The sequence below is a fragment of the Thalassophryne amazonica genome, chromosome 15 (genome assembly GCF_902500255.1).
Source record: "Thalassophryne amazonica chromosome 15, fThaAma1.1, whole genome shotgun sequence".
Lineage (NCBI taxonomy): Eukaryota > Metazoa > Chordata > Actinopteri > Batrachoidiformes > Batrachoididae > Thalassophryne > Thalassophryne amazonica.
In genome coordinates, this window is record NC_047117.1 from 19,199,983 (window position 1) to 19,226,398 (window position 26,416).

General features: G+C 40.0%; 1 protein-coding gene and 1 pseudogene across 1 annotated transcript in view; both read left to right on the top strand.

The window, feature by feature from the left end:
- The window catches only part of prom1b (prominin 1 b), a 43,868-nt gene extending 27,911 nt beyond the window's left edge, over positions 1-15,957 (top strand). Inside the window, 16 exon segments of the mRNA XM_034188018.1 lie at positions 1,564-1,687; positions 1,840-1,927; positions 1,930-1,942; positions 2,644-2,728; positions 2,809-2,955; positions 3,315-3,386; positions 6,039-6,131; positions 6,299-6,316; positions 6,492-6,545; positions 8,753-8,833; positions 9,948-10,016; positions 10,413-10,502; positions 10,988-11,103; positions 12,613-12,678; positions 12,820-12,918; positions 15,271-15,957. Coding sequence (XP_034043909.1) covers positions 1,564-1,687; positions 1,840-1,927; positions 1,930-1,942; positions 2,644-2,728; positions 2,809-2,955; positions 3,315-3,386; positions 6,039-6,131; positions 6,299-6,316; positions 6,492-6,545; positions 8,753-8,833; positions 9,948-10,016; positions 10,413-10,502; positions 10,988-11,103; positions 12,613-12,678; positions 12,820-12,889 — 1,186 coding nt within the window. The 3' untranslated portion in view covers positions 12,890-12,918; positions 15,271-15,957.
- A 7,251-nt stretch (positions 15,958-23,208) lies between these two features.
- Positions 23,209-24,509, top strand: LOC117526166 (annotated as a pseudogene).
- Positions 24,510-26,416: the final 1,907 nt, after the last annotated feature.

The window sequence follows — 26,416 nt, forward strand, 5'->3', positions numbered from 1 at the left end:
TGGGACTGGTACACTTTCACTTTTGGGTTGAAGTTTCAGAAGAAAAAGGTACATTAACCAATTCCATTTATGCTTCCGAAGTTTATGATTGGAATATCAATTCGCTTGCTTCAACTGGCTGGCTCACTGTTTCCTGTATTCGGCATACACAGCAGGCTGAGGGGTGCACTGAGTCAGAAGACCACACCGTCTCCTGCACAGATCATGAAACTAGAGTGACATAGTCTGTAGACATGAGATGAAGTGTTGGTCACCTATGGAAGCAAATACACATGTATAATCATACTATGCAGTCATACCGTGTATTCTGCATACAGTTCTGTGCCCTGAACCACCGCATGTATGCCGTACGATTCAGATACATGTATTGTGACACCCCTAATATATATAGGGCAAAAATGAACAAAAAATAAATGTTTGAAATAGGAGATTGTTCTTGTTTGTTGTAAAAGCCAGTGCATGAGCATGTTCCAGCACTGTGCATCCTTTGTGCACAGTCATGATGTCCCACACGGACTCTGATATATTCATCTGTTTTTGGTCTACCTGTTACACACGGAGACATTTATTCATTATAAAACAAGCATGAAATAATTTAAATATGTCCGTTTACAATAAATTAATTTATTTTCTGTGCAGCCTCTGTTCTGGAACAGCAATCTTGAACAGCAGTTTGTCAAGTGCAATCAGTTAACACCAAGATTTCAAACTTGCAGCATACAGACGTCAGCAGCACCTGCTAATTTTCCCGTTACGTTGATAAATCATGTTGCGTGTGCAGACCTCATGCATTTGCCTGTTTCCTCCCACAATTTTGCGCACTTATAAGGAAAAAGACCAAATTGCATATTCATGAAGGCAAATGTGCTAAATTGGCAACATGCATTTAACATACGCAATCCTCACTACACACTCTTAGTAGTGCAGCATGCAGGTATATTTGCGATTGCAATGGCGTTTGAGCATGTTTTTACACATCTAAATCTTTAATAAATCAGGCCTATTAGAGTCTAATAAATCTATACTAAAATGTTACTCTGACTCATTTTGGCAAACCAAATTAAAAAAATAACTGTAACGTTAGAATCGACAGCTGACAGTAGCGCTGTGTTAGCATTGTGTGACCTGTCCAGCAAATATGCTCAGATTTTTATCCGGCGTTCTTCCAAATAGGATCTCTGGTGGTCTGTGTTTATCTGCTGTGGCCACAGCTGTCTTTCTTCATCAGTTATGACTTTTTTTGATACTTTGTCACACCTGAAGATTTGCAGTGTTCATTTGGCTTTATGAAGATAACACTAGCACATATAGCACAGCAGTGCCAAATGTTGGGAAAACCCTCCATGTGGGTCAAAATTCTTCAATTATTACCAGACAAGGTAAAGGTTAATCATATCGACAATGTTCTCGAGACTGTGAATCTTTTATTTGAATACTAAAGAACAAAACTGTAGCGGGGCAGAAAATAATTATTTCCATGAATTAAATGATTAATAAAAATCAAGAGGGAATACAGCTTTAAGAATCATATGGTCTGTTGCTGTCTGTGCCCCCCCGCCCCAGAGGTGTGGGCTTCAGCTTGATCTTTGCCTGGGCTCTGATGGCCTTAGTGACCGCCTTGTTTGTGGCTGGTGGCAACCTGGAGAAGCTGGTGTGTGAACCTCTGGCTAACCGGCAGTTTTTCAAGGTACTAAAAGCAAACTGACAAATGTTGAATTTTTCATTCTTTATGCTGCCTCTTAATTTTCTTTTGTTATGGAGAATTTTATCTGAGCAGAAATGTTTCATGCAGTTTACAGACTAAACTCTATGCTAATCAGAATAAATATGTGTGTGTAGATCATAGATGCACCGTACTTAGTTCATCCTGCCAAGAAGAACTTCCTTCCTGGAATGTTGTTCCAGAATCCAAACATCCACTTGACTGTTGAAGCATGTACCGGTAACCCGCCAACACTTAGTACACACATTCCCATAGGAAAATATCAATTTAACAGGAGCATTATAGTTTAAGCTAATTTATTACCTGGACTTCAAATAATTTTACCTTGCCTGGAATTTGTGGAACCCAACCCCATATTTGTGCCAAGTCTGATGCAAGATGGGGTGAAGATCTTTAATTTTTACCTTTGACCCAAGCGACCTGAACTCTAATAATCCCCTTTTGGCAAATTTGACCGTACCTGGGCAATTCCAGAACCTGCCCACATATATGTTCCAGGTTTGGTGTACATCATAGTACTGAAACAAACCTTTCAAGGACAGATCTGGGTTTCACTGTCATTCATATATCAAGTTCAGTGGAAATTGACCAAAGGACCTAAAAAGAGTAGAGGAACAGACAGACAGAAAGATAAACCAAGATTTAGACCTTTGTCCCCAGTGATCCGAACCTTTGCCCAAACAAACCTCGTAAGAGCAATTCTGGGGCAAACCTACAGGAACACAGCAAGTTTGGTGGAAATTGGCCCCAAAGCAGTGGAACGAACAAAAACTTCTCAAATTTATAGTATGGTATCCACTGGCTTGATTTTTCATTTTTTCTCCAAGCCAGTGGAAGGTTTTGTGTTGACTTACAGTATGTTTTTAAGATGTTTGACTTTTTCGAACTTACTTTTGGTTTTGACCTTATGGCTCTCCTAGAGAATGCTATCAGAACAATGGACTCTACCACGCTCTGCAACTAGAGACCATGTTCAACATCAACTCCTTCCTCAACAGAACCGTGGTGAGTGTCTATCTGCTGCGTCGGTATTTCTCTTTGTTACGTGTTAGTCGCACTCTGATGGTGTGTGTGTTTGAAAACAGTACAACAATGATCTGGCCAAAGTGTTTGACAGCGTGCACATCGACTTACGTGACATCACATTGCTGGAACAAGCTGGCAGGGACAACCTCATCAACTTTGCCAATTCTGGAGTTGGACTGATTGACTACGAAATATACCTATCGGAGGTAAATATTCTTCACATGACTGATTAGCTTCCATCTCTTGACAAAGAAAGGTGACCGCACGTTTGGTTCAGGCTGGTGTTAAAGAGAACTACAAGGAATTAAGTCAAGGTTTCCACACGTGATGAAAACAGACCAGGCCAAGGCACATTTCTGCAGCAATCATGCTGTTTAATTGGCCTCTTGATGCACCACACCCGTGTGGGAGTCAAAGATGAGGTGCTCACTAACACTGATTTTAACAAAACTGTGAACAAAATTCAAACAAAAAAAAAATGTGTGTGCATAGAATAACACTTATATCATTACTTTAACTCAGAGTGAAAAATAAAATTGTGTGTGTGTGTACGAACGCCTTGTAGGTAAAAAAGGGAGTCACTGTCGTAGATCTTCTGTCCTTCTGCAGTGACCTTGAAGCACAAGCTGACAAACTGGTAAGTCTCTTTTTTATTATTAAACCAACAGTTTATAATGACGGCTGTAACTGCTAAGATTGATCAAAGGCCAAAGTCAGATTTGCTTTAACTTTCATTTGATGTAAGATCAGTAAAGTTAGCACTGGCTGATGATGACACACGTAATCCTGAGCAACATTTTGGTCCTCCTTCTCACTTTCACAGTTGTCTTGAAATCTTGTCCTTGCACTGGAATACCTGAGAGGGTCTGGGAGCGTGTATGTGGTGAATTGGGATATTGTCCATGTGGTCTTAAGTTAACCTCCCTGAATTTTAAAGATGGTTGAAAATTTCTTTTTTCCTGTCGTGCTTCCATGGACTTTGTAACATTGTCCTACCTGCAACTTCACTGGAAGGTTTTCCAAAAGCGCCACAGCTATGCTAAAGTGTTATTATGGAGGTTCTGTAGTTGTTGTTGCACACATGAACTTTCACAGACTGTGACCTTTTGGGTCAGGTGTCTGTGAAAGTGAGAATGGAGCTTTATTAAAAAAAAAACCTCAATGGCAGATTTGTGTTGAACGTCAGAATCGACACAACAAAAATATGTATGTAAGGACAACAAAAGGAAGTGATGTAAATGTTCAAAATGAAAGAATTTGATGGAAACTTTAACATTGTATGTGGAGCAATTAATTTTTCTCTGCACTTAGTAGGGCAAACGTGAGCAAGTCAGTCCGAAAAGCTTCCATAATTAACTCCTTAAAAACTAATGAATACTCAACTCTGAATAACGTTGAAGACAGGGAACCTGCTATTTTGGGCAATGTTGGCTTTTTTTTTCCATAATAATTTGAAGTTGTTTTGTCTTAAATAGGAAAATTGGATGTGTCTGGGTGTGTCCAGACAGGCACATGTAAAGTAAACCTCGTTTGCGATCTGTGTGAGCTTGTTACTAATCGCAGAGTCCTGGTTGCTTGTTATTAAGTGACTGCTATAAAGATTTGTCCAATTTTGTACATAAATTAATTGAAATTACAACAGTCCTGCACATGAATTGAATTGTCACGTTAGACTTTGAAATAGACTTGAAATCATTTGGGTTCTGTGTGCACTTTGACTGTTTCTCAACCATGTCGGTCTGCAGTGTCAAATTTGTAGAACTTTTAACGCATTTATTTTTCTCATTTTAGCATTCAATTCCTTATTTTCTGAAGTATCACTCAGCCTTTCAAAGGCTATAGGGATAACGTAAAGTAGTTCTTAGCTGAACCATCTGTTTGAAATTTTTTGTGCTCAGTGATTGCACCTGCTGGTCTGAATAAATTTTAATTTCTTTATGAAACCATATTGCTTTTAAAGTTCTGGAACTAAAGTCTGTCATTGTAATAGTGGCGGTCACTGCTTTCCTGAAAGGAAGATAATCGTTAATCCACTAACTGTGTAAATCACTAAAACATTTAGCTGAAGCTACCGCTGTCTGCTAACTTTTATTATATGAATTTAGGTTTGGCATGGTTGAATTCTAAAAACTAGAGGTGGGCGATACTGGAAATTTTGGTATTGATCCGATACCAAGTAAATACAGGCCCAGTATCGCCGATACCGATACTTTTTCATATTTAAGCTTCATAGATCCAAAGGATTCAAAAGGCCTAGGATAGAATTTCGCCAAATGTGCGTGACAACAAAATATTATCACAATCAACATTTTTGTTTAAAAAATATCACTCACACAACTTAAAACAAAATCTCCTGAGGTAGAGGGTTGACAAACCACAATACAAGGGTGCACTGCTCCATGTTGTGTGACACAGGGCAGCGCTGCTCTTACAGACAGTGAGTCAACTTTGATGAATCTGCGTGTGCAGCAGTCAGTGCGTGTGGGAGAGAAAAAGCTTGAGTATCAATCTTTTTACACGGGGATCGTTCATTATCAATACCAGCGTGGTATTGATATTAGGATCGATCCGCCCCACCTCTACTAAAAACCCTTTCAACACACAACTGAAATTTTAATATGTTGAAGCATAAAGATGGAGGATCCCAAAAAGATTTGGTGTGCCAAGATCAGATGATGATCAAGATGTACATAATAATAAAATGAACAAATAAATTCAAACGTCTCTTTCCATTAAATGAATAGGAAATATGAATAAATAAAATGGGAAAATGAATTTAATGAGCTGTTACCTTTGTGCTATGTCTCAACTTTTTTTATGCGATTTATGTTTATTGTTGTAACAACAACAATAATTCCAACAACAACAAGCTTGCATGATTTTTGGATTTACAAACATTTTTTATTTTAAACTTTATTTAAAAAAAATGTTAACTGGCGTAAAGTTAGCAGAACTGCATTTAGTGAGGTTAATTGGTCTCCTCATGGTTTTCATGGTCAGCTGAAAAGCTAGCAGCTAATTAACAAAGCTATGTTTCTAATTAGCAGATTATCTTTGTTAATTAGCTGCTGCCTGATTAGCAAATTAACAAAGCTAAGTTGCTAATGAGCAGCTTAACAAAGCTAAATTACTCATTAGCAAATTAGATTTGTTAATTAGCTGCTACCTGATTAGGTGAATTTTGCCCACCATTGGATTCTAAATTCTGTAACCGTAAACTGCAGCCCAACAGTGTGTAAGTGCAATTAACGCCTGTGTCCTCTGCTCTTTGTGTGTTTTGCGTGTGAAGCCGCGCGGCGCGCTGGAAAACGCACTGAAAGGACACGCGAACAGCATCAGACACATTCACAGAGAACATGTGGTTCCCATGGAGCAAGCAACGGTAATAACCCCGCCCACAACACAAACTGCTTTAACATCCTACATAATTCAAATTAATGCAATAACACAATTTTCTTACAAGCAGTCACACACGTCTATCTGTTCATGCATTGTTCAACTGAAGCCCGCCCCTTTTTTTCCTCTGTGTCCTCTGTAAAATGATGGCAGAAATATGTCAGAGCGCGGGTAAGCCGCTGTCAATACAGAACGCTGTGGTTGTGCACCTGATTTGTGTTTGTGTTGCAGCTTTGTTTTTGTGCACTCAAAGCAGTGACGTAATGTGATTGTGTTTTTTTTATGAAGGTGTCTACTTGTGTTTTGTGTGAGCGATTAACAATCAGATTTTTGTCTTCAAATGCAGAACACACTGAGTCAGAGCATCCGGAAGCTCCAACGCATGACTTCTGAGCTGCCGGTGAGCAAACACACTGATTTAACAAAAAACAAACAAACAAACAAAAAAAAAACCCCTCAAATACCATCAGAAAGGTAACTCAGCCTGCTTTATTTTCCATTTCAGTTTGACAACAGCTTGATGTGAATACAGCCTTTTCCTGATTACTTGCATGATAAGAAAACCTAAAACCTAAACTTATAAATATAAAACAGTTACTGTATTTCCCAGAGTATAAGTAAAAAAAAAAAACAAAGCTTTTTGAAGAGGAAAACCCCATATATAAAATGCAGTGGAATATAAGTCGCACCTTTTCTGTTTTATTAGCTCTTTAATTTGGGATATTTGTACATTGTTGTGTCCTTTTTTATTTATTTATTTATTTATATACACACGCACACCGTGCTTCCGGAAAGTATTCACAGCGCTTCACTTTTTCCACTTTTTGTTAGCTTACAGCCTTATTCCAAAATGGATTCTTTTTTTTTTTTCTCAAAATTCTACACATAATACCCCAAAATGCCAATGTGAAAAAGTTTTCTTTTTTTGATATTCTTCCAAATTTATTGATTATTAAGTCCCTTCAGTTGCTCCCTTGTTTTCACTCAGGGTCGCCATAGCAGATCCGAGGTGGATCTGCATGTTGATAAGGGACCTTCCTGATACAACTCCACATTACAAGGAGAAATGTGGTAGGGGTGGGGTTTGAACCAGGAGCCCTCTGCACTGAAACCAAGCACACTAACCACTTGGCCACCACCCCTGCAAATTTCTTAAGAATTTAAAAAAATCTTAAAAATCACATTGACCTCAGGTTCATCCTATTTTCACTGATCATGCTTGAGATGTTTCGACAGCTTAATTGGAGTCCTGCTTTAAAGGTCCCAATGAGCATAGTGACCTTCATCATCCATAAAAGGAAAAAGTTCAGATCCACCAGGAGTCTTCCAAGAGCTGATTGCCCTTCTAAACAGAGCAATCAGGGGAGAAGGGCCTTAGTCAGGGAAATGACCAAGGACCCGATGGTTACTCTGTCAAAGCTCCAACATTAACTCTGTGAAGAGAGGAGAACCTTTGAGAAGAACGGGCAGCTCTGCAGCAATCCATTAATCAGGCCTGTATGGAATCCACTCCTTAAAGGCACATGGCAGCCTGCCTGGTGTTTGCCAAAAGACACCTGAAGGACTCTTAGACCATGAGAAACAAAATTCTCTGGTCTGATGAGACAAAGATTGAACTCTTTGCCGTGAATGCTGGGTGTCATGTTTGGAGGAAACCAGGCACCATCCCTCCAGTGAAGCATGGTGGTGGCAGCATCATGCTGTGGGGATGTTTTTCAGTGGCAGAAACTGGGAGACTAGTCAGGATTGAGGGAGAGATGAATGCAGCAATGTACAGAGACATCCTGGATGAAAACCTGCTCCAGACCGCTCTTGACTTCAGACTGGGGTGACCGTTCATCTTTCAGCAGAACAATGACCCTAAGCACACAGCCAAGATATCAAATTAGTGGCTTCAGGACAACTCTGTGAATGTCCTTGAGTGGCCCAGCCAGAATCCAAACCTGAATATGATTGAACCTCTCTGGAGAGATCTGAAAATGGCTGTGCACCGATGCTCCCCATCCAACCTGATGGAGCTTGAGAGATGCTGCCAAGGGGAATGGGCAAAACTGTCCAAACATAGGTGCACCAAGCTTGTGGCATCATATTCAGGAAGACTTGAGGCTGTAATTGCTGTGAACGGTGCATCAACAAAGTATTGAGTAAAGGGTGTGAATACTGGAACTGTGATTACTGTGTTTTGTTTTGTTTTTTTAATAGATATATCTGCAAAAATAAAATAAAAAAACATTTTTTACATTGTCGTTATGGGTTGTTGTGAGTAGAATTTTGAGGGGAAAAATGAATTTACTCTATTTTAGAGTAAGGCTGTAACATAACAAAATGTGGAAAGAGTGAAGCACTGTGAAAACTTTCCAGCTGCACTGTAGTGGTTAAGGTTAAACCCCTCACGAACTGATATATGAGAAAAATGTTCTTCGTGACAGCCAGGTCCCAGCAATAGAGCTGGTTTCTAGTACAGGTAGTGATGGCCTTATTTGTCTAGGGAGAATGTGACCAGTGAGATGAAGATTATCTTTTTTTTTCTTTTTTTTTTTAAGAACAATAATGGAGCAGTGGCTACACAACAAAACTATGCATGAAATATTTAACTCTTGCCCACAGGTTAAAGTCAACAATATCCTGAGTGCTATTGATGCAGCGGAGTACCTCCTCTCTCATAACGCCTCTCACGTGGTTAAACAGGTACACGGCTTCCAGAAATACTGTTGTACTAGAACATATAGTGTACAGTTTAAAGCTGTATGCAACCTAACTGATTTTATTTTGTCATGCACACAAACCACCTCCAATGACTTCCTGCACTCAGTCATGAGAAATGTATCTGTATGTGGTAAAAGTGTTGAACTTGTAGAGACATTGACTCATCTCGGCAATGACGTTTGTATCCTTTTGGTCCCAGGCCTTTGATATCGACAGACAGCTGGAAAGAGCTTATGGAGTCATGAGGTCACTGGAGAAAGGTGTTTGGTCATGGTGATACCTTTGCAGGAAAGCAAAGGTCCACGTTTTTAGGGTCTTGTTGCTTTGTGTTTTACTGAAAGGTTGTGAGACTTGAATGCTAACAGTGATCTAAGAGAAGGACTACATGTCCTTAGTCCTCTGATTGATGTGAATTCATTCCAGTGGGTTTGAAGGATCCTCCAATGAAGCAAACACTGTTTCTCAGTGAGACTCAGATGAGGACAATCACTTGCATCATGAGGGAATGTCAGCTGTGACAATTTGGCCATGTGATGTTTCTCTCTGCAACACCTCAGTGTTGAGGACTCCAGAGACTAGAGGTCAATAGTACGTCCATGTTTCACCTGGCTGTGGCAGATAGGTGGTTACTTTGTACAGGTGGGGATGGACCGGTTGTCTTCCTTGGTGGTTGCCATCCATGACCTGAGACTGCTCTGTAGTGTGGTGGAAGCGACAATGGATGGCCCCAGTACATGTTCCCAGGCGTCATCTGATATTTTGCATATCTCCATATGGTGTGAGGGTTTATTGAAATTCACCAGCTGGTTTAGGACGAGTTACATTTCCAAGGTCTATTGACGGATGGTGTGATTTTCCCCCACACACACTCTAAATTAATGTTTGTTGGGGGTATAAAAATACAAGTTTGTCTTTCACAAGCTTGTTGAATGTGACCAGCTGTGATGAAAGTTTAAAAGTTTTTCAGATCTTTTCTTTGGAGTCAGTGCTTCAGTTAGTTTGAGCAGAAATCTTTGAAGGTTTATGTTATTTGGGCACAAACTTTGATCCTGTTCACACAGCACAGTCGTACGTTCCCTCTCTGTGTTTTTTGTAGGAAACAAAGGGCTACACACAGAGATTAGTGGGTTACTTCACACAGTACACAGAATGGGTGAAAAACTCGGTGAGTATACTTTGAGTTTTAGCTCTGACTTAGTCTTTTTGAACATTACAGGGCAGTGTACATGGTTCCATGTCGATCAGAAACTAGGGCAAAGTGTACACCTGAAATGGATAAATGTTCAGTCTGCAATTGAATTACAACTAATCACACAGCAAAGAGCAAAACTCGAGTAAAGTCTCAGTTCAAATGGATTTAGCTGCTCTGTCATTTGCCACCAGGGGGCGAAAGAGGACTGCACTTCTTGGTCTTGTTCACATAAATAATATTTTTGAGAAATCATTTTTAAAAGTGCATTTTTTATTTATTTATTTATTTATATTTGTAGTAGTATTAGTAAAATATGCACAGTATGTAATTCTTTTATATTTTGTGTCTGTTGCTTGTTTGCACCTGCAGCTGACTGCAGAGGTCGCTCAGTGCAAACCCATCAGTAACATTGTGGACAGCATAGAAATAGTCGCTTGCAGCTTCATACTGGATTCGGTGGTAAGAAACCAGAACATTTCACAGCTCTGTTTCCATTCTCTGTGTGTATGTGTGTGTGTGTCTGGGGTGGTTTGAGGGACGTCTGTTGTGGAAGCAAGGAAGGATTTGGAGTCGACAACAAACAGGAGAATGTTTTACTTGCTCATGCTGTGTTGAGATATGACCTGTTTTAAAGCAGTTGATGGGTTCCATATGCAGCGATTCTTTACTGTTCTCACCCAGATGAGCTGTAAAGCTTTATATTCTGCACAGCAACTAAATATCAAAAGTGAATTTCAGAGTTGAGCCAGAGCTCAAACAAGCCGCAGACTGTGGTCAGATTAAATAAGGAATTTATGCCGTGTGCTGTGTGTCTTTGCACATATATTTAACTTTTATATCATATATTCTTGTTTCATCTGTGAGAGGTTACTTCAGTTGAGGTGCGAGAACACTTCTATAATTTCCACAGCTGAGAGAAATGTTTTCAAACAAATGTTTTACAGAACACATTCTGGTTCGGTCTGGGCGCCTGCTGCATCCTACTGATCCCCAGCATCATCTTCTCAGTCAGACTGGCCAAGTATTACAGAAGGATGGACACAGAGGATGTCTTTGAAGAGTGAGCATGCACACACACACACACACACACACACACACACACACACACACACACACACACACACACACATTTATGCAGGTAGGTGGGTGACAAATTAAAGATAAAGCCTGTCGAAATGAAACAAAAAAAAAATGCAGACTGAGTAGAACTCTGTTTCCACTGAATCGTTCATTGTGGAAAATACATTTTGACAAATTTCTGGATCTGTCCCATTACCCAGGTCGGGTCAAGAACTTTATGCTTCACATTTGCAGCCCAGACTCAGATGTTTTCAGAGATTTGTGAAGATCTCATCATTTCATTTAGAGAATTCAAGCCAACAAATCCACAGAAGACTGTTTAAAAATGAATAAATCGAGCTGGGATAACATGACCATGTAACTACAATTCACAGAAGGTTATTATTAATAAACTTTAAATGGGCAAGAAGACAATAAGGACTACAGCAATCTGGCATTTGACACCAATGACTTGACCAAATGATTGACCTCTGGCTGACCTTTCCAGGACAATTCTGAAATCCAACTGTGTGCGCCACATTTGGTCCAAACTGGATTGAAAATCAAATTCCTCAACTTTTGATGAAATTAATTCTTTAAGTGTAATTTAAGCATCAACCGTCATTGACACACCAAGTTTGTCAAAATCAGCAAAGGACCTGGGAGGAGTCGGCCTACAAACAGACAAGCAGACGTGACTTTGGCTGCAGTGATTAACTTATGGAAAGGCGATTCTACAACCCACCTCCATATGGGTGCCATGTTTAGTGCAAATCGTAGTTGAAATTTGACCTCAGCTTGGTGGTGGTTTGATGGGAAAAACTTCTTTGAAATATTTTTTGACCATTGACCCCAATAACCTTGACCTTTGCCATAACCACCGCTTTAGTTGTTATTCTAGGGTCAACGTTCATCCACGCACCAACTTTGGTGGAAATCGGCCAGAGACCCGAGAGAATTAGAAGAACAAACATTTTACCAAACTGATAACACACACACACACACAGAGAAGAATCGTAAATATTTTGTTTTGTCACCCACAGAGATGTTGGCTTTCCTGTGAGTTTTTCTTAATTGTCTCTGTTGTAGATCAAAATGAGCTAATGTGCGTCTGTCCTCTCCTTCCCTCTGTCCTTACTGCTCTTCATGGTCTTCATGGTTTGCCATCATGTTTCTCCAGCTCCTCGTACCCATGGCTTGTTGCACTCTGATGTTGATCTGTTCATACATTCTCTCTTCCCATTAATCTGTTTTTTGTTTTTTTTTCTTGTTGCAACATCTGTCTCTGTGATTTTTATTCTTCATGGCTCAAAAATCTTTCTTCACACATATTCTCTTGTCACCAGTCTGTCTCACATCTCTCTCCTGCATCATTCTTTATTTCCAACACGTCAGACGCGCATCACTCCATCCTTTCTGCTTTCTGCAGACTCTTTCCGTCCTTTCTGCGGATTCTTTTCATGCTGTCTTTCTCACCATATTCATGTTGGCCTTCGCTCTTGTGTTTCAGTATGGATAATACAGGTTACCCTGCCGAACAGGTGAGCGGTATCCATGGAAACCTTGCTATGGTCAGGTATGAGCAGCACCCCCCAAATCTGCATGTTGCGGGGAATTAATTGGTGGAGGGATACTTTAATGTGTGCAGTTTCGACTCTGTGCAGCAGATGTAGAGAATTCTCCGTCTGTGTGCGGATGTTTGTTTGTGCACATGTAGCTCCCCCTACTTCAACACCTTGACCCGCTTCCCGCGGGCCTCTGCCCTCACAAGATGCTCTGACTGCTGAACCAAAGGAACGTTCTTCCTCTCACAAAGGTACTGATGGTTAAAAATATCATCTAAGAATCATAAACCAACTCATTAAACCCAAACCGTGTAGCTGTGGTTCCAACTCACCCTATACCTTCAGGTTTTGTTTTTTAACAGGTAGACTCTGATTGTATACTGAAATCAAATAAAAAAAGGGAAGTAGAATGAGTGATGTGCATTTATGGAAAGAGATTGTTACTTTGTGAAAATTTTGTATAAGGTAAAGGTTCTTAAACTGGAAGGTTGTTTGATCAATCCCCAAGTACTCCTCTATGTCAAGGTATCTTGAAAAAGTCACTAAACCCCAATGTTGTTTAAATGATTTGTTTTTTGTAGTCAAGAGGGGAGCTGGAGCTCACTGGGCAAGAGGTGGCGTAAATCCTGGACATGACACCAATCTTATCACAGGGCTGATTAGATTAGACAAAAACACACATACCCATGGTTAATTTTGAGTCACCTCTTCAACTTGCATGTTTTTAGAAGTTGGAGGAGGCTGGAATACCCACAGGTAATCCACAGAAACTTCACAGAGAGAGGACCAGACGGACATGAACCTTGGATCTTCTCATTCTGAGGCAACAGTGTTAACCACTAAGCCACCGTGCATCTAAAAATATGAATTAATTTAATATTTATATTTCATTTGCAATCAAGGGATATATGTAACACTAACTTCATATATTTATTTGAATACATTATTTTTGAGAAAAAAATAGATAATTGGATACCTTCCAGTGTGTCAGTATTTATTTCCTCTTCATCTTTCATTTTTCACCTTTGTCTTTTATGTCCATTCAAACACCTGCGCATGATGAGCACCATACGTGCCTCATACTGTCTCACACTTCAAGAATGTGCCCAAATACTTTTACACGGGGAAAGCATTTTTCTCCAGGCTTCAAAATGTGTTTCCACTGTACACAATAAAATGCAATTTCTCATTCTCAGGCATGAGGATTTCTGTGTATCTGACTTTATCTTTTGATAATATCCTTTAAAATACAAACAGAATATACAGTATTGTTCAAAAAGATTTCATGAAGTTTACATGAAGCATAATTGTTGCAAAAGCAATAAAAAGCATCTTAATGTCAATTTATGATAAACAGCGCTGAGCAAATAAACATCTGTTGTGGCTACCTGCTATATTTAAAATGTAATTATTTTGGGTGAACTGCACCATGGCTTCAAGATAAAGGCTAGTCGCATCAAATGTTTATTTTATTCACTCATTATGTTTAGTATAGAAGTGAATAGCTGCTGCACAGTTACAAAACAAAATTGCTCAGTATCACATTATAACAAGAAGCTTTTCATTTAACTACAACATCCATCACGTTATGTGTTGCTGATTAAATTCAGTGCACTTGATCCACAGATGTTCATGCTTCACTTTTCCTTCACAGAAGGTCACATCTTGAGCCTCCAAATAATTTTTTTAGTGAGGTGGAGAGCTTTTTGAAGTACACTTCGTATATGAATAACTAAATGATTTGTCTGGTTATCATAAATTAAATGCATTTTTCTGTAGGCATCACACTTATCTCTAGATACTGTAACATTTCAATGCAAATTCCAAACATCTTGTGGTTTCATTCTCTGGACCAGTAGATTTGGTACCTTTGTTGGTGAGAAAAGGTTCATTGACTTTGACCTTGCAGATGCTTGGATCCTTGAAGAATCGGTGGATGAGAAGCTGGGCAAGGTATTGGCATGTCTGGGTTTGTGATTGCCCTGGATCAAGATCCAAACTGTCTGGACTTGGCCATCAAAAGTATATCTCTGTGTTGAACTTCTTGAGAGACTTGCTTATCTTGGCCATTACATTCATGCCACTTGGGTCCTCGACCTTTTGAGGTTAAGCGTTTGAGGTCACTGAAGAGAAGTGTCTGTCAATCTTTGTGGATAAATGAAAGCCCAAGTCTTTAGCTTCCAGGTGCTTCGACTCTTAAGATTGTGAGACCTAGATGCTAACCAGTGTCCTAAGGCCACAGCTGGATGTCTTGGCTGTGGTCTCACTGGAGAATCTTTTAGGTATTGCGGAAATGATTTTGTGTCAAAGGAATGACTGACATTATGGTCATGTGGTACGCTTTTCTGGGCACGCAGGTGCCTCAGTTGAAGACCCTAGCAACTGGACAAGACCAAGGGGATGCCGTGGTATCACCAGGTTTCAGCAAATGGACTGGTGGTTAGTACCCAGGATCGGAGGTGGTTCCATAGTGTGGTGAATGCGACTGATGCTTTTTGTTTTGTTTTTGTTTGTTTTTTGCCTCAAAAACCTTTACTTGCCTGGACATGTTTATGGCATTATTTTAAGTACAGCTGATGATTTTATTTTATCTTTTCCCACAGAGGACAAGAGAGCTGGAATTGACCACAGAACCTTGAACCAACGTGGTATGTGATGATCTGACCTTCATCTTCAATAAGGAGTAAGAAAGTGAAAGTTATGACGCCTTTTCAAATCAAAAGGGAAGAACAACAACAATCACAACCTGTACAACGAGGAGCCATCTTGTTTGACAAGGACTTCGGATACTAGAAAACTAATTTGTCATCTTTTCTCCCGTGTCTTTTTAGAGTCACACAGCTTATCGATTCTCAACGCTTTGTTCCTGCATCCCTTTGAACATTAGCAAATACTTTGTCATTCAGTTGAATACTATGGCACATATGTAAATGTTTTTTACACTTTCAAATTTTTTGAAAGTTTTATATATTTTTGTTCATGTTTGTTTTATAACATTTTGGTAGTTTTTTTTTTTTTTATAGTAGTAAGATTATCTGGCTGAATATCTGAATATGGCATCATTTTGGCTCAAAGATTGTATTGACCAGCTACATTGTTACCGGTTTGTTTTGGCAAGATATTTCTAAATAGTGCAGTGAAAAATCATTCAAATGGTGATACAAGCATTACGTTTTGTATGAAATTAAAAAGTTACATAAAATTCCAAGATAGCTGCCATTTTTCAAGATAGCGATCAATGGCGACATTTTGGCCAAAATATTTTTTGCACCTTGAGCAGGAAGAACACAACAAAACTTTATATATGTGGAAAGTACAATAGTAAGATATTTACATCACATACACCATCTGTGAGAAACACTTGGTGCATATTTGAAGGAAAGCATGATTTTTTTTTTTCTTCTTTTTTAAAATTTTCACATTAGGTATGCTGCCTGTTATTGGCAGCATTGGTCGCCACCATTTTTTGTGTATGCATGTGTGTGTGAGGACGGGTTCTGAACAAGTGACTAATGATTATCCATGCAAACATTATACCTGTATCACTATTTGAATAGTTCTGTCAAAATTTGTAATTATCGACTGCAGGAAAAGTTTTCAAGCCTTTGAAAGTATGAGCAGTCCAGTTTGAGCCGATTCCACATTGTTGCAAGAGGCAACAACATGCCGCTATCCAAAGCACAAAGACACTCAAATATGCTTTTCCATAACTAGGTTTGAGACAAAAAAAAAACCCTGTTGTTTCTTTGGGATTTGTCTCCTGACAATTATAGTGAGGTCTTGTGGAGGGTATGCACATGATGTAGTTAAACCCAGAAGCCAGCAGTTACAGGCATGCTGGTGACAGCAGCTCTCTTCGCTCATCCATAGACTGCATTGTCTGCTCTCACAAGGTGGATGATGGAACAGTCCACATTGTGAGAACAGGAATCAAACCGTTTTAGACTGTTTTTAAGCCTGTTGGAGGTCCGGTTTCATTAACGATCGTTAAAGCCGAACCAGTAGCATTGTTGGATCTCACAATGTGGACGACGGGAGAATCCACATGTGAGAACCTGATTCAGACACTTGTAGACTGTTTTCAGTCTGTCGGAGCTCCGTGAGGCTGTTTAATGATAGTCAAAGCCTAACTAGCATTTTGTGAATTACCGCCAGTAAGCGCAGAAAATCTTGCATTAGTGAAAAAACAATGACAATCATTCAAGCAAGTTACTTTGGAATGAAAAGTATTTAACATGTATTTTACCTCCATGTCTCACTCGCTGTGGATGCATGTGATTTTGCTTGCCACCATTTTAAAAAACAAAACCGTGCACAAAGTAACTCGCGTTTATTACGATGTGACACTCCTCTTATGTTGATCTTGTTCACGGACCTCATGATGAAGTATTTGTATCCCTGACAAAATAGTTGTAGATGGCCGGCTACTGAACATCAGGGACATATTCACATGCCAGCAACCCCGAAACTAGCCAGAGAAGGCCAGTCCACGCAATGTTTGTCATATACCTATCCTTCGCTGACCTCACCACAAAAAAGGATTTTGTTCTTGGTTGTGGAATTTTGGAACGTTTGGCTTCCATCCAGTGCTATAGTATTCATCACATTCTAATATGTACCAAACCTCAGTGGTGAAGGAGACACAGCAACGGCACTACGTCCTGGGAAGCCTGAGAAGAGTGAACCTGACTAATGACATCTGAGCTGCCAGAAAAGTGCTGCAGACAGTAATTCAGTCAGCAGAGGAAGCTGGCAGCACACCGATGGACGTTTACAGATCCCGATACATATGGCAAGAACTCATAGAAACCAGATTTGACTCCTCTGTCCTTTGGAAAGTGATATATGTCCATTAAGGACATGCAATTCTAGCATAATGAACACTTTTATCCAACTGCAATCAAACTGCTTAATTATTTTAAACATTATTAACCAAATTATTACAATTGGGATTTTAGTGCACCAATCTGTTCATCTTGTTTATAAGTGAGGGTGCTGCTTATCTCAGTATTTATTTATCCTTGCAACACTAAGAAGAAAAAAATCATTAGGATCGTTCTCGTAAAGGTCAGTAAAGCAGCTAGTGACAGAGGGTTAAAAGGTCCAAGCATCTGAACAGAGGGAAATCCAAAAGGCAGCAGTTGTTTTCATTACCTACCACCACCAGTGTGCCTCTGGCAAGATGACACTCTCTTCCGTCACCTGTGAGAGGACTGGGTTGGGCCTTAATCTCCAGGTTTCTCCCAGTATGCAGTTGAGAGTGTTGCATTGTAACATTGCGATGTATTATAGCCATCAGAAGGAAAAAACATTTATAAATAATAAATAATATATATATATATTATTAATTCTATAGTATACACATATATTCTATATAAATAAAGTCCATTTTTTGCAGCACAGTATTAGTTGTGCACCATCAATATACGTATATCAAGAACTATTCTGTATGTGGTGTGCTAAGAAGCTGTGCACTACACACAATGTAGTATAATGCAGCAGGGAGTATTGGTGCACACTCTGTTGGGGGTGGGAGTTAATTTTTGCCCGTGTCCCTTTCCAGGCACTATAGATGTTCATGAAGCAGGCAGAACACACACACACACACATACATACATACGTATAATTCCAGCTGGAGTTTTTGATGAAGCTGTGACTCACTGAATAAAGAATGCAAAAGTGTGTTTTTTTTTCTTAAAAACAAAGCTGTGTTTGTGAAGCTTGCAGAGGATGTTGGTTGTGTCCTGTGAACACGTGAAAGAAGAACACCAAAAACATTTCATCGCACTGTTATTTTTTTTTTTTTTCATGGACTGGACATCTCTCTTGATAGAACCAAATAGTGAGGGTGTCTGTTCATCATTTTCACCAGGTGTTTGTTAAACTCAGGTAATTCATTTATGCAATTAACAAGAAGAAGAAGTCAGTCTTGTACAGGCTCTGGGGCTCACTGGTGCCAGTGCTTCTCCTGGATTCCATGGATGAGAGTCTACAAGTCCCCCTGGATGGGATTGCCATTCTGATATAGGTCACTTTCTCAGCCAAGGCTGGAACCCATTTACAGCTGGATGTACTGAGGCAATGCAGATTAGAGTTTGAATTGATAAGCTCCCATGCAGCAAGTGCATTGGACATTCAAAACTTTAGTGCACTGAGTTGTGCATTTTATGGTTGATTTACTAATACCGTAATTGTGCATACAGTAGTGTTCAGAATAATAGTAGTGCTATGTGACTAAAAGATTAATCCAGGTTTGAGTATATTTCTTATTGTTACATGGGAAACAAGGTACCAGTAGATTCTCATAAATCCAACAAGACCCAAACATTCATGATATACACACTCTTAAGGCTATGAAATTGGGGTATTAGTAAAAAAAAAAGTAGAAAAGGGGGGTGTTCACAATAATAGTAGCATCTGCTGTTGATGCTACAAACTCAAAACTATTAACGTTCAAACTGCTTTTTTAGCAATCCTTTGAATCACTAAATTAGTATTTAGTTGTATAACCAGTTTTTCATGAATTCTTCACATCTGTGAGGCATTAATTGTTGGTTTGGAACCAAGATTTTGCTCGTTTATAGTGTGCTGGGGTCATTGTCTTGTTGAAACACCCATTTCAAGGGCATGTCCTCTTCAGCATAAGGCAACATGACCTCTTCAAGTATTTGTCATATCCCAAACTGATCCATGACACCTGGTATGTGATATATAGGCCCAACACCATAGGAGAAACATGCCCATATCATGATGCTTGCACCACCATGCTTCACTGTGAAATGTGGCTTGAATTCAGAGTTTGGGGGTCGGTCTCACAAACTGTCTGCGGCCCTTGGATCCAAAAAGAACAATTTACTCTCATCAGTCCACAAAATATTCCTCCATTTCCTCTTTAGGTCAGTTCATGTGTTCTTTGGCAAATTGTAACCTCTTCTGCCACGTCTTTATTTAACAGAGGGACTTTGCAGGGGATTCTTGCAAATAAATTAGCTTCACACAGGCATCTGCTAACTGTCACAGCACCTTATAGGTAACTCCAGACTCTTTGATTATCCTGGAGCTGATCAATGGGTGAGCCTTTGCCATTCTGGTTATTCTTCTATCCATTTTGATGGTTGTTTTCTGTTTTCTTCCACACGTCTCTGGGTTTTTTTTTTTTGTCCATTTTAAAGCATTGGAGATCATTATAGATGAACAGCCTATAATTTTTTGCACCTGCGTATACGTTTTCCCCTCTCCAATCAACTTTTTAATCAAACCGCTGTTTTTCTGCAGCAATGTCTTGAAGTCCCATTTTCCTCAGGCTTCAAAGAGAAAAGCATGTTCAACAGGTGCTGGCTTCATCCTTAAATAGGGGACACCTGATTCACACCTGTTTGTTCCACAAAATTGACAAACATCACTGACTGAATGCCACACTACCATTATTGTGAACACCCCCTTTTCTACTTTTTTTTTTTACTAATAGCCCAATTTCATAGCCTTAAGAGTGTGCATATCATGAATGCTTGGTCTTGTTGGATTTGTGAGAATCTACTGAATCTACTGGTACCTTGTTTCCCTTGTAACAATAAGAAATATACTCAAAACCTGATTAATCTTTTTAGTCACATAGCACTACCTATTATTCTGAACACTACTGTATGTCAATGGGTGGTAATGTGACACAGCACTATGTAAATAAGAATTTTGCGTGTGTGTTAATAAACCGAGTCCAGTCTCACATTTTTTTTGTTTTGTTTTTTTTTTTTGTGCTCCTGTCACGAAATGATTAAAATTTTCGTGACTTTTTTTTTTTTACTCGCTATTACTAACACTAACCCCAACCCTACCGAGAGACTGGGTTGTAATAACCAAAGCACAATGTTGAATTCAGTCAACCACATGCAGCATAACACAAAACGCATCCAACCTTAAAACGTGATTTTTTGTACCAAATAAAAAATGAATGCATCTTGAAAACTGTTTGTCATGTGAACTGTGTAGTGTTTGGCACAAATCTAAATTCGGCTCTGTCTCGCCTTAAGGTGACCATCTTCCATGTATGTCCCACAACGGGGTGCAATTAACTGTGGTGTTAATATGTTCTTCACTTTCACGTAATCGTAGAGGACATGATACAGAATTGAGACTTGGTTGTGTGTGTTTTGTATGTAGTTGCCTGTCCAGGGGCCTTGACAACAGACAGTGGTACTGACTTGTCAGCCTCAGATCTGGGAGCATGCACAGGTACCATGTATCACTGGATCCACCACATTACGGAACCACCTTTGGGCCTTCATGGCAACCACCCAAGCAGACAACTCCTCCATGGTCATTTAGTGATGTTTTAACAATAAAAGTTCATCTTCCCAAAGTTGCATAATGTAATGCAGATAACATAGACCTAAACACATGCAAGTGCACGGCCTCCGCAGCTTCAGGTCCGACTTTGGAGGGTTGGTTTGCAGAGAGCAGTGGGGGTGGGCTTAGATGGTGGCGTGATGCGATAACATCCTATCGGAGGGCGAAGTCACTCAGTGTAACTAAGAAAACATCTGTTTCACATACAAGCACACAAGATGTTTACATCCTCGGTGTGTGTAACCTCCTGGTTTTCCTCTTCAAACTGACGACTGTGCAAATAAAATGTCCTGAGTGCACGTGTACGGTATTTATACTGTACACTGTGCCTCTGTTCTACACTCTGTTTACAATGTGGCCACCTTATGTGGAATATTTGGCTCCCTCAAAAGGAAAATCGGTTTAAAAAATCTGTTTTTAATGGAACAACTCACTGTAGCGTGCAGTATACGTGCAAAATGAGGAACCCTTTGGTTGATGCCACAGTCGCCCTTCCACATCCAGTACAAACTTGTCCAAGGTTTTGGTCCAGAGAACATCAGTTTTGAATGTGGAAGTGTTGATAAATTAATTTAGCAACAAGGTTTGACCATGACCTACTTTTAAGTAGGTTACAAGGGTGACAGGTCACAAATTCACAGAGTGTGAGCTTGTCCAAGATTTTGTTCCAGACAGCATGTCTATCCAGTATGAAATGGATACCTTTTTTTTTTTTTTAATCATGACCTACTTTTAACAAGGTCACAAAAGTCACACAGTGCGCTCGTGCAAACCAGTCTAAGATTTTGCCCCAGAGAGTAAAAGGATCTGATGTGAAATAGATAACTGGAAGATTATGATGGCAGCAAAGTTTTGACCTTGACCTGCTTTAACTAGGTCCCCAGGGTCACAGAGGTCATCCCAGCTGACAAAATCCTAATGTCAGACAATGTAAATTTAAGTTGGTGCACCATAATTTTGTCTCGTATGCTGCAGTTGCCACCATGTTGTACTGGGAGTGGAACCAGTATTTTAATAGGAAATATTTATAGGTTTGGATCTGTAAGTCATGGTTTGGTATACTGTGCTCCCACCCAGGAGTGAAGCAGGGACCCCACACATAAAAAAAAAAACCTTACTATTGATTCACAAAAGGAGAAATGGCTCAACTACATGAACATGTACATGTTTGTACTCTTCAAAATATAGTAACATTGCTGGGAGACAGTGTGGTAACGTTAAACATCAACCAAAATATAACATTGCATTTAGGTAGTGTGTTTGCTTGGACAAGGGTCATGGAGCAACTCACGTGCAAACTTCTCCAAGATTATGGTCCAAGAGATCATTTATATCCCATATGAATGTGATCCCTGAAAGCACTGAGGAGTGATTGTGCCAACAAGTTGTTGACAGATGCACAGACACAACCTGTTTTCGTGTCTCCCAGGGGCTCTTTGGTTTCTTCATGGTTCTGAGTTAACCTTTTATTTTCTGTCTGTAATTCTGTTTTCTTGCAAGTTATATCTTTGCAAAATTATTGTACTTTTATGGCTTCCTCAGGGAAACATTTTGGCTGTGCATTGAGTAGAAACCAAAAACTCATGTTTTTTCCTGTGCTGGTAACGGCTTGTGGCTTGTACACCCAAAATGTTGATGAGTGGGGGAGCGGGCGGGTTAGGCCAATCCAGCCCGGATTGTAGGCAGTAACTCAAAAAACAGTAAATGCAATCATCTTATACGTCTCCAGTATTCTCATTGCTTAGTAAAACTGGAATTAAACAATGGGCTGAAGGTGTAAATGGTGATATACAGTACCATAACTTTATGTTGGTGCTGCAAATTACTCAGAAGACTTGTTTCAAAACCACTGAAACACCCATGTTTTTAACATTGGTCTGGGAGTCCATGCTGCCATCTGCTGGACAATTCAAAAATAAGCATCCATGTAAAATTTTTAATTTAATATTGAATGGCTGCAGGACAGAGCAGCATCTGTAGTTAGACGAACACCTACAATGTTTGTAATTATAGGAGATGTATTCACCATTGTTGGTGTAAAAATGGAAGCTTGCATGTCCTTTTTTTAATAACAAATCAAAATTAACTGTTCTGCAAATACCCACATCAGTCATCAAAGAATCTCCTGTGTGGGTTCATAAAATGTGAAGGTTTTTCTGAATATTTGCATGCACACACACACACACACACATTCATTTAACATCTCCCACCTTCACTCCATCCTGCCTGTCATTTTTTCCCCCTTTTCGTTTTGCCTGAGCCTCTGTGAGGTGAGTCAATGCTGGAGGGAGGGGTTTATGTTCTTCAGCTCACCTGAATAACACTTTCTTTGTGAGCTTCAGCCCTTATAAAGAGGCTTTCAGATGCCATCCTCCCCTCTGCACACACACCATCATCCTACGCACACGCCAAGCCATCGAAAGCAACCAACGCTGCCATGAGAAGCCGGTCTGAGAGCGTACTGTTGGTCCTGTCGGCGACCGTTTGTGTGTCATACGCTCAGACTAACAACAGCAGCAACGACAGCAAGCAGGAGGAGCAACACGTTGTTCAGGTTGTACCAATCCAATTTTCCACCAAGTCCAAGGATACTTGCACGATGGTGGTTTCTGCAGTTGGAGACTTTACTCGCCTTCGTATCTCTTGCAAAAGCCCGAGACGAGGACACTCCTATTCCTGCAACTTCCAGGGGCAAACCTAACCTGTGTCGCGCCTACAACCTCAACCCTCGCCACTACTTCACCCAGATAATGTGGCAAATAAGGAAGCTGAGCCACGCCTGCCAGGGCCACAAAATCTACCATCCTCACATGTGCAAGAAGTATCCCGATGAGGCCCAAATGACCTTCCTCCCTTCTTGGCCAAAGACAGCAACCACCAATCCCACCAGGGTCATACAGCAGACCCACAAACCAGCTGCTCCAGCCCAAACCAACTGGCCGCCACTGCTAAACCCATCAGGCCTCTGAAGCCCCAGATAGGCAAAAGGTCCTCAGAGCAGGAGAACGACCCCAAAGCCTGGAAAGAACAGCATGAATCCCACAGAGCAGCCCGAGTCCACAGCTTCTCGCCTCGCCAACGAGTACTGCTGGAAGAGCTTCCACGGCATCTGCAGCTACGTCATCAGCTGGTTCAACAACTGAGATGCCAGTGCAAACAGGTGGGTGAGTGGAAAAATGATGCAGGTGGCGCGACATACAAAAATACACTTAGTGAATGAAATATACTTTGCTTTTCCTGTCTCTGTGCAGTCTGCCAATATCTCAAAAACACAGATGCATCTCTGATATTGTTTATTTTTGTTGTTTTAGTTCAGAAACACTGAGAATCACGTCACCACACCGCTGAGCGCCTCTGATCCTTGTGTGTCGTGCCAACAGATGGAAAAGCCCTTTTTCCTGCCTGCAAACCACACAGCCAGAGAAAATCCAGCAGTTGTGTGATTGTACATGATGCATTTCAAACATTTTCTTGGAAATAAAGTGTGAAGGTAAAGACCTCTCCTCTTCTGTGTTGCTCAGTTTGTGCCAGCAGAGTCCACGCTGGTTTGATTTTCAAAGGGGTCTTTGTGCGTTTTGGAGTAAGCTGTAACAACACGTTTCCTCACGGTTAGAGTGACGATAACGCACCTCATGTTCGAGCTGAGCTAAACGCTTCTTTGTGTGACCTGATGAATTGTGTCTTCAGAGGTTCAGGAACAGAGGGGGCCAGTGTGGAGGTCAAAGACGAGCCTCCTTGGCGGCGGTGTTGTTTCCCACATCACAACTTTATAACTTTTTTGATTATTCAAATAAGTGTTAACCAGTTTTTTTTTTTTTAATTTCAGTTATCACATTGATACTTTTCAAAAGTATTTTACTCATAAACTTTATCACTCTGGTTGGCCAGGTGCATATTTTGCACTTTTTAAACAGTCTGCAAAATCGTAGCAACAATTTAAGGTGTAGTCCTTCTTTTTAACCATTTAAGTAATAAAAAGGATTTTCTTCAGCAGCACTTTAATATTGTTCTTTAGTATTCAATAATATATCGACAATCTAAAATTGCCAGTATAATTACAATCCACCTGGTCTGAAAGTTATTAAGGATTTTGACCCACATGGGTCAAAATACAACAATAAGCCATGACCCACTGGGGAACTCAGTTTCCTGTCAAGGCATTGAGGCTGAAGTGCAATGCTATGCTACATGCTAGTGTTAGCATCATGATGCTGAAGAATATGGGTTAATCAAACACCCGAACCAAGGTAGCATCTTTAGTTTCTATTGTAAATGCAAGATGGGGCCAGGGTCGGACTGGGAACAAATTTCGGCCCTGGCATTTTTCCTCTGGACCAGCCCACTATTGGCCCGACGAATCCACCCCCAAACACGCACACCCACCCGTCCATACCGAACCCCAATGAACAAATACTATACACCTAAACACCATGAACACACACCTAAACACACACTTTCACTGTCATTTCACCTTGATCATAGTACAAAACGCGGACCCGGCGCCACGAGGGGGCGTCCTGATAACATTAAAGGCAATTACATATTTTGATGAAATTACAAGTTTAAATGACTATATATATATATATATATATATATATATATATATCACACTGCAGTCATTGTTAAATTGTTTCCTTTTGCATTTATAATAACACTGTATGTATTTAGTGTTTGTTTTTCTGGTTGAAATAAGATATAAATAATCTACCAGACTTCAAAAATATACAAGTTTCCATGTTATTTATTTGTCTAAAATAAATGTCTGAGCTTCCTTATGTTAAACAAGAAATTATCTAATCTGAAATAACAGGTGGTTTTAATACAGATGAAAGGTTTCTAAAGAACCATTTATTGATTTATTTACCTATTTTAATTACAAGTGTTCTAAACTTTTTAACAGTAATCAGAAATTTGAAGTAACAACAACAAAAAACATTTCCAATGATTTTTTCTTCAGAAAAACTGCTTTATAAATGAGCAGTCCTGTCACACGTTAATGTTTTGTACAGATCAGTGGTTTCTGCACCAATCGGATTGGTCCAATCCATTTTGTAGAGATCAGTGGTTTCTGCCACGAGTCCTTCCGTGTTTTGGCCCGACGCGTCGTTCCTATTGGACAATGCCAAGGTACGTCACAGCTCAGAGTGTCGAAAGTTGGCGCACCTCATCTTGACAGAACACCGACTCTGTGGTATGCAAGAGATCACTTGACCGAGTGTCTATACGTTCAAATAATAATTTAAAAAAATACTGTCATCACTCTTCACTCTGGTCAGTCTCTTACAACGGTGCAGCATAAATACACGAGCTTTCCAGGAGCGCACGTCTCCTCCGGTGCGCACTATTTTTTGGGGGGGGCGACCCTTCCCCCTGTGATCCCTTACCAAAAAATAGTACTGATAAGTA